This window comes from Branchiostoma floridae, chromosome 4 (genome assembly GCF_000003815.2).
Source record: "Branchiostoma floridae strain S238N-H82 chromosome 4, Bfl_VNyyK, whole genome shotgun sequence".
In the NCBI taxonomy this organism is placed as follows: Eukaryota; Metazoa; Chordata; class Leptocardii; order Amphioxiformes; family Branchiostomatidae; genus Branchiostoma; species Branchiostoma floridae.
In genome coordinates, this window is record NC_049982.1 from 4,610,645 (window position 1) to 4,618,984 (window position 8,340).

At 39.3% G+C, this 8,340-nt stretch overlaps 1 protein-coding gene across 1 annotated transcript in view; it reads right to left on the reverse strand.

The window, feature by feature from the left end:
* Window positions 1-5,260, reverse strand: part of LOC118413045 (C2 domain-containing protein 5-like) — a 56,096-nt gene extending 50,836 nt beyond the window's left edge. The window contains exons 1-10 of the mRNA XM_035816188.1: window positions 5,140-5,260; window positions 4,455-4,541; window positions 4,239-4,279; window positions 3,996-4,041; window positions 3,598-3,682; window positions 3,076-3,171; window positions 2,251-2,336; window positions 1,866-1,935; window positions 1,191-1,251; window positions 323-463 (exon numbers count right to left, since the gene is read on the reverse strand). Coding sequence (XP_035672081.1) covers window positions 323-463; window positions 1,191-1,251; window positions 1,866-1,935; window positions 2,251-2,336; window positions 3,076-3,171; window positions 3,598-3,682; window positions 3,996-4,041; window positions 4,239-4,279; window positions 4,455-4,541; window positions 5,140-5,229 — 803 coding nt within the window. The 5' untranslated portion in view covers window positions 5,230-5,260. The remainder of the gene's footprint in view (window positions 1-322; window positions 464-1,190; window positions 1,252-1,865; window positions 1,936-2,250; window positions 2,337-3,075; window positions 3,172-3,597; window positions 3,683-3,995; window positions 4,042-4,238; window positions 4,280-4,454; window positions 4,542-5,139) is intronic.
* Between the last annotated feature and the right edge of the window lie 3,080 nt (window positions 5,261-8,340).

Sequence of the window (8,340 nt, forward strand, 5' to 3'; positions counted from 1 at the left end):
ATTTAGATTAATCCCCAGGGGGTCGTTATTGGCTGCTACGTATTTCTTACATCATTTATACTTACAGCTTACGATATCAGCCCATCTGGGTGTACGGTTGCTGAGATCTGGAAGGTCACTCCCAAATAATAATGGAATTCCCAAATTAAACCGGAGGGTGTTTTTTGAACATATTTAACTTGTACGTTTAAGTGTGTCTCCTATATATACTTTTGCGATAAAGATGACGTCAAACCCCTAGACTCATGGGAAGGAAAGATATGTGATTACAATCATGATTGAAATACAATTATAATCAAATGATGGCTCAGGAATCACTCACTCCTTGACAGCATCCTTGATGACCGGAGGGGACTGGTGGGGGGACACGGGCGGGGGCTGTAGGCGCGCCAGGTGTGCCGCCGTGCCAATGGCTCGCACCACGATACCGGACTCTCCCTCCAGGTCAAAACACTGTCTATATCTGAGGAGGGTAAACAAGAAATAAAGGTTATAATTTGATGGCTCGCACCACGATACCCGACTCTCCCTCCAGATCAAAACACTGTCTGTATCTGAAGAGGGGTTTGAACAGGAAATAACAGTTACAAGCCAATTTGAGCCAGGTGTGCCGCCGTGACAATGGATCGCATCACAATCCCAGACTCTCCCTCCAGGTCTGTGGGGGTTAAACACGAAATAAATGTTACAACTTGATTCACATACTTACCTTACCTTACCTAACCTAGTCCCATCCTCATGTCTGAGGGTCGGGGACTATGGTAGCATACTATTAGTGACAATAACATACAATGATTACAAGGTAGTGGCAGAAGAATGACAGGAGAATGAGGGATGGAAGAAATTCAAGGATAAAACTTTAAAATTTAAAAAAAAACCAGCAAAGTCAGGAATGAATGATATGTTTCAGATTCATAAACTTCTATGAATGAGGGATCCAGATCTTTGAGTATAGAGAGCCGTTGAAAGTTCACTATTCATCATAATTTCAACGATTTCTTGCCAATCTATAGAATTTTAATCGCAATAACTGTCATGTTTTAATTTATTGTGATGTAAAGCCCATAAAATGTAAATGCTTTTAACTCGTTTGTAAAGTCTGAAACAGTTCCGCCTAGGCTGCTATTTCTAGACTACTTGTACTATTTGCATGCAATAAACCAGTTATTATTATTATTCATATTACTCACCCAATAACAGCATTCCCTCCCATCTCCAGTACCTTCAGTCCTATCTTCCTCTGCAGCTCACCTGAAACACACCATTGATTGTTGATAGCAATATGCTTTTAGCCTTTCTTGTTAGTGTCCAAGAATAGCATTACACTCAAACACAAATCATCAATACAGGACAATAAAATCTGTTGTAGAATTACTAAGAAGAACAAGCTTAGTTACGTGATGAACCCATACTGCAGAAATAGTTAATCTGATGAACCCATACTGCAGAAATAGTAACCTGATGAACCCATACTGCAGAAATAGTTACCTGATGAACCCATACTGCAGAAATAGTTACCTGATGAACCCATACTGCAGAAATAGTTAACCTGATGAACCCATACTGCAGAAATAGTTACCTGATGAACCCATACTGCAGAAATAGTAACCTGATGAACCCATACTGCAGAAATAGTAACCTGATGAACCCATACTTCAGAAATAGTAACCTGATGAACCCATACTGCAGAAATAATTATCTGATGAAAAAAAATGTGATAGAAATCATAGAATCCTAGTACCTTAAAATATCAACCTGTCCGGAACACCTGCATCAAACATTATAACAACCCTGATATGACAGAAAGTACAATATCTACTAAAGATGTCACACCCTTATCACAGTTAAGTGAGACTGAGACGTACCTGACAGCTTGGAGAACAGGCTTTGTCTGGCTTCATTGGAGGCTCGAGGAGTCCGGATCTTGTCTATCCACTGAACAAGGTACAAGAAACGGTGTATGATAATGTTCAAACAAACAGGGATGCCAAGCAAAACATCTCTTTACAATCCAGTATTATGATATTGTTTTTATATTTAGTAGGATTCAACTTCAAGCACCATTTCCTTTTGCCTTTCCCTTCTATTTTTGACAGGAGTTTTAAAGTATGACAGATTTCAACTCCCTATTGCTTGTGTCATATATCTTAACTTCATACTTCTCTTTCACTCTAACATTTCTCCACATTTTTTCCAAGTTCTTGATCCTACAATAACAACCTTCAGGCATATTCCAGCGGGAAGGGTTACCTGGTACTCTGGGTCATCATTCACCACCAGTTCCTCCACAAACCCCAGAATAGCCACAGGATACATGCCATACGGGATGGAGGGAGCTGGGGACAAAAAAATTCAATAATTCATAAAAGAAGACGGTTTGTTCCTATTCACTCAGTGTTGCGATCAGCTTATAGCAAATCCTATACTATTTTGAACCATAAGCAGGGCTCGAAATTCATTTTTGGGATTAGGTGCACTGGTGCACCCAGCTTAAAAAATTGGGTGCACCAAAAAATTTTGGGGCACCACTTAAATCTAAATAACCTAATAATAAAACTTAGTTACAAGCTATGAAATTCTTAAACCTTACCACGAAGTACTATGACAGACATTTTATAATCTTTCTAACACTTAGATGTCTAGAATATGATGTATACTAGTATACTTTGACATCTTAATATACATAAACCAAAAAAAATTGGGTGCACAGCTCCAATTTTGAGTGCACCTGGGTGCACATGCACCCAGTATTTCGAGCCCTGATAAGTAAATGTACGCTACAGCATCCCTTCTGTTGAAACAGGAGGAAATGGGATGGAAGAGGCTGATAAAAAATGCCACCATGAAGTGCCCCCACAACCCATAACTGAGTTAAGGGATCAAGTGCTCCCACGACCCGGAAAATAAGGGACCACTGTACAAGGTACATGCCTACTTTTATAATATAAGGCAAGGCATTTTAGGACCATGTATGAGGTTGGACACAATTCAATTCATGATAAGAGTTTCCAACTTCATCTTAAGACATTCAGCAAGCACAGATTTTCCCACTGTTTCTTTGCATGTGCAACTTACAGCAGAAGAACTGGACTCCGCAGGAAGACTGTCTGAACCTGTTGGTGTCGATGAACAGGTCCACCTTCACCACAACGTAAACACTGCCTCGGATTCCTGGAAAAATAATAAGATATGAAATCTGATCTATATACAGCAATATCAATATTTCCATATACAGACATGCAGATTAGAACAGTCCTGTCCATTTTACATAATCAACCACACCCGGTCCTCAGCAACCATTTTTCCTTGATTCCTTGAGTGGTAGCTGAATCTTCACTATCACAAAACCTAAAAATTACATTACTTCTTCATTAGGGAATGACAATCATGCACACGCATATACCTAGGCTCTACATAGTAGTACTAGTAGTTGTAGTAGTGTGCTACATTTGTATTTGATTATACTGCTGCAGGGTCCCTGTCCTTTCAGATTCACACTGGTACACAGTTTGATGCAATGTACTAAAAAATGGGTTTCTGGCTGTAATAAAATGGCACCATGGTATTTACTATCTTAGGAATGATGTATGTACTCACCATGCATTGTGTCATAGATGGGGAACCAGCCCTGCATGACAGAGGCAGAGTCCTTGGACAGGAGGGGGTCAATGTCTATATACACCTGTAAAAGGAATTGACAGGCAAGGTTAGGTACAATCCTCTACAAGCACATGTAATTCTTCTGTCAGTCTAGTACAGACTAGGACATACAACTGTAGTTCTGTGCACAAAAATACAAGTGTTCAAAAGGCAGTTTGGAAACCTCCACAAGTATTGTACAGAAATTAAGAAAACTTGAGGAGATTCTCTGGAATGGTTCGAGCAGGAGCTCAAACTAAGTAAGTAAGTAATTATATAAGTAGACACTGTATGGGAGGCAATAGATAAGTTTTCATGCCAAGCAAAGGTTTATCTACAACAGACAGCACATATACCTTTCCAATCACATCATGGGCACTGTAGGTGTCATGATCCAACACTCTGGAGGAAAAACAACACATTTTATTATTGACATATGTTGTACTACGAATATTTGTTACCCGGGTAATCATATACAGAAATGGAACACTACACTGATGCTACATGTTATCACCGGAAAGTACTTTTTTAAGGTAACACTGGAAAGGATTTGGAAAAAGACAAAGCATTTAAAGAAAAAGTTACATTAGCTAACTCACCGAATTTGTAGCGGTTCATCTTGTAAGTCTTCATCATCCACCTGTATGTTAGCAATACGGTGAAAACAATGAGCTGAATGCAAACATATAGTCTTTACTTTCTTGTAGTAATACACCTTCACAACACTTTGTGCACATCCATATTATCTGCCACGTATAAGACTTTTATTCTGGCTTAGGCCCTTAGATCTTTCTTAGGTGATTTTGATACCTTACCTCAAACTTGAACCAGTCTGAGTTCCACTGAGGGTTGAGGGACTTTTTCTGCACGTCTGTCTTGTAGTTGGTCGCTCCAAACTTCACCTGTAGGGACATCAAGCAATGGTCAACATAGAAAAACTGACGCAATAATATTATAAAAATTCCATTGAAGGAAGAGAAAATACATACTCAGGGCTCGAAATTCATTTTTGGGATTAGGTGCACTGGTGCACCAGCTTAAAAAATTGGGTGCACTAAAAAATTTTTGGGTGCACCACTTAAATTTAAGTAATAACCTAATAATAAAACTTAGTTACAAGCTATCAAATTCTTAAACAAGTACCATGACAGACATTTTTATTATCTTTCTAACACTTAAATGTCAAGAATATGATGTATACTAGTATACTAGACTGTACTTTGATATCTTTACATACATAAAGGTAAGAAAATATTTGGGTACACCCTGTGCACCCACAGAAAATAATTGGGTGCACAGCTCCAATTTTGGGTGCACCTGGGTGCACATGCACCCAGTATTTCGAGCCCTGATACTTGTACAAAAGTGAATTTAGAATAAAATAGAATTTGGGGCAAGTGAAAAGTTGGTTCGAGCAAGTAAATCTTTTACGTGCTCACCCGATAGGATAAGTGAATTTTACTATTTTTAGAAAACTTGTTCAACCCTGTGTGGCCTTACCTCTACGAAGGCGTCTGTGAGGTCGCTGGCCCTGTCCATGATTGGCAGGTCCCTCCCCGCAACGATCCGAACCTTCAGCTTCCCTGGCATGGTGACACTACAACCCTGACGCTACACACTGCTGAAATCATAGGAGTCAAAGATATATCATAAAAGTACATAGAAGCAACAGGAACACTATGTGTAATGCAACGATCTGAACCTTCAGTTTCTCCGGTATGGTAGCACCCTGCTGCTACACACTGCTAATATCATAGACATCACATGCAAAAGATATATTACAGAAGTGCATCCGTAACAGGCATCACCAAGCAAGCAACAGTTGTTCTGTTGGACAAATGAGGCATTTCTTTGCAATTCTCCAGTCTTTCCCATACCTGCACAGCTGTGAAATTACCTCTGCTGAATCCATACTAAATTTTGTTATTAGTCACAATCTCCAGTTTTGCTTTGTATAAGTTGTATTTTAGTTGTCATTTACTTTGCTAGTTGTAATGAATAAACATCACACCCACTGTAGAGTGTAGACCATTCCAAATTTTGACATTGTTCGGTCTTTGGTGAGAGCGCCTCATACTAGTTCTACATGTCATATGATTATTAACATCGGACACTTACAATACAGTAAGATCAAATTCTAATGCTAGACTGTGCTTTTAATTTTTTTATAAATGATAAAGTCTCAGGCAGATATCTTGAAAAGTCAAGTACGTGTCAGTACAAATGAACATGCTAAAATGAAATATTTCACTTGTCTTTAAAGAATAGAAGAATAAGAACATTTTGATAAGCCCTTTCACAGAGATCAGAACGCATGTGGAACATGAATTCTAGGTAATATGTCAAAAGGTATCGATACTAAAAGAAAACAAAACCAGTCTGGATGTTGTTATGCAAATCGAAACAAATCATGGTCGAGAAATGGACCATTTTTTTCGGGGCCTTACAATTTGACATATTACCTATAATTCCTGATCGCCGCGCATGCATTCTGATCAATGTGAAAGGGCTTATTTCAGAGAAAATTTCAAGAGGTTATTGAAAATTATGAATCTATACAAAGGGGATGGAGATGTCTTGATCTAGGGTATGGCAGAAACAACTGTACAAGCGAAAGGGTGTACAAAGTCGGTCTCATCCGCATTATAAATCTTTTTCGGTGTCAGGGCGAAACCTTGTCATCTCCTATCGTCCTCTAATACAGGAGATATGTTGTCGCCCCGCCCCCATATCATATTCGTCAATATCGATCTCCCTGAAAAAGCTATTTCCACGAGAACAAAGACATAACATCACATGATGAAAATATCTTTCTTTATAGAAAAGGCATACATACACGTCCTGGCTTGCAGAGCACTCTAAGTCCGTGAGAAAGACGAAAAATTCCTACAAAAACAAACGAAAATTTCGCGACTCTATGGGCGCTGCCATCTTGGTTTCTACAAAGCTAGCTGGGACCGCTACTTAGTACATAGTCTGTGATTCGTCAGAAAGCGATAAGCGTGATGATATTGACCAATCAGAGATAAGGATAGATCCTGTCAGTCCATCTGTGCCGGGATGACGTCACCACACACCGGCCCGAGACGTGGCGCCAGACACAAACATTCTTCCTGCTCCAGATTTTTGCCCAAATCCTGATATTCTGACCCAAAAATGTTGCCGATTTCGGATTTTCAAAGTAAGTGTTGGGTTCTGATTTGCTACAATAGCCAGTGTTCGCTGAAATTGCTGTAGAATTTGTCGGTGCCGTGGAATGAATGGTAAAAGTGGGGAGGGGGGTGGAAAGAATTTCGCAAGAAGTACTAGTAACAACACGTCGACGTCAACAAAAACAACGTAGCTGCTTTTGGTATGAACATTGACGTGTCGTCGTTTAATCCAGGGCATATGTCTTTCCATTGATTCTGTTTTTGTTTTTTTCTGTTACTACATTCATATTCAATCATATTTTAACACGTCATAGACTTAGAGTTAAATGCATATGGTGCAATTATGTGGTTAATTAGTTCAATGTGGTTAATTAGTTCAATGTGGAACTTTTAAATTTCCTCTGACAGAAGATTTGTAGACCCACATATTCATAGCATATATGAAGCCTCCAATTTCAAATCAATTACTCATGATCAATATTAATCTCTCTCATCAGATCATTTGCTGATGCAATGAATTTGGAAGACGTTTTCACATTTGTACAGAGATATCTAGTGCATTGCCCAAGGAGCTTTCAACACTCCTTTGTTGAACTGAGAACATGCCAAGAACACCATGCTCGCGCATGTCTGATCTATGCAAATTTGTGTCTTTGACACTTGGGTGTGAATGAAATCTTCACAGCCATTATGAAACATCACTGAAAGGAAATTAATTGCTCGCTCCCTCCTGTTGATGAATGTTCCTTGCATTTCCTTATTTGGACATCATCAGTTGAGATGATGATGATGATGATCAGTTCATATTTAATGATGGTTAACCGTGACCTTGTTTCCCCTCCCAGAGATCGGGATCGGTCTGACCGGATTCGGCACCTTTTTCCTGATCCTGGGGATGTTGCTGTTCTTTGATACCGCCTTGTTAGCCATAGGAAACGTGAGTACAGTGTGCTTAATCTCCTAGCAGGTCTATCGAAGGTATGTCAATATCCAAATTCCAAAGGGCTAACCAGTTCACAACAGAACAAATATTGAAATACAGATTCAAGTTCAGAAGAGAGGCAGTAAGATTTGTAATTACATTTTGCTAAGTAAACATTCTGCTTTCTTTTTTATGTTGTAGTTGTAACTAGTTGTAGTATCCAGTATTTGATTGCTGCTAGGGTCCCTTATTGTAAGTGTAAGGGTCCCTGATACAGGGGTAGGCAGCAGTCGGCACCCAAAAATCTTCTCTTTTTTTTGGTTTACCTAAATTTCTGGTGCACCTATTCCCAAACCCAGCACCAAGGCTGTCTCTAGGACCCATCCTTCCTTCCAGGGACAGAAGTTTACTTGTTGGGACGGAAATTTTTTTACCTCATCTGTCCCGAAGATCTTAGCTTCATGACATAAAACTTTTGAAAATGTGTTTTCACAGGCTTAAAACAAAAAATTGAACAAGGAAAATTAACAACATGGGCTTCCAAACAATGAGTGGGATGGAAAAAAATTCAAAGCTGGACACTGCAGCCCTGACCAGGATAATGCTTGAATTGACCACCACCTTCTC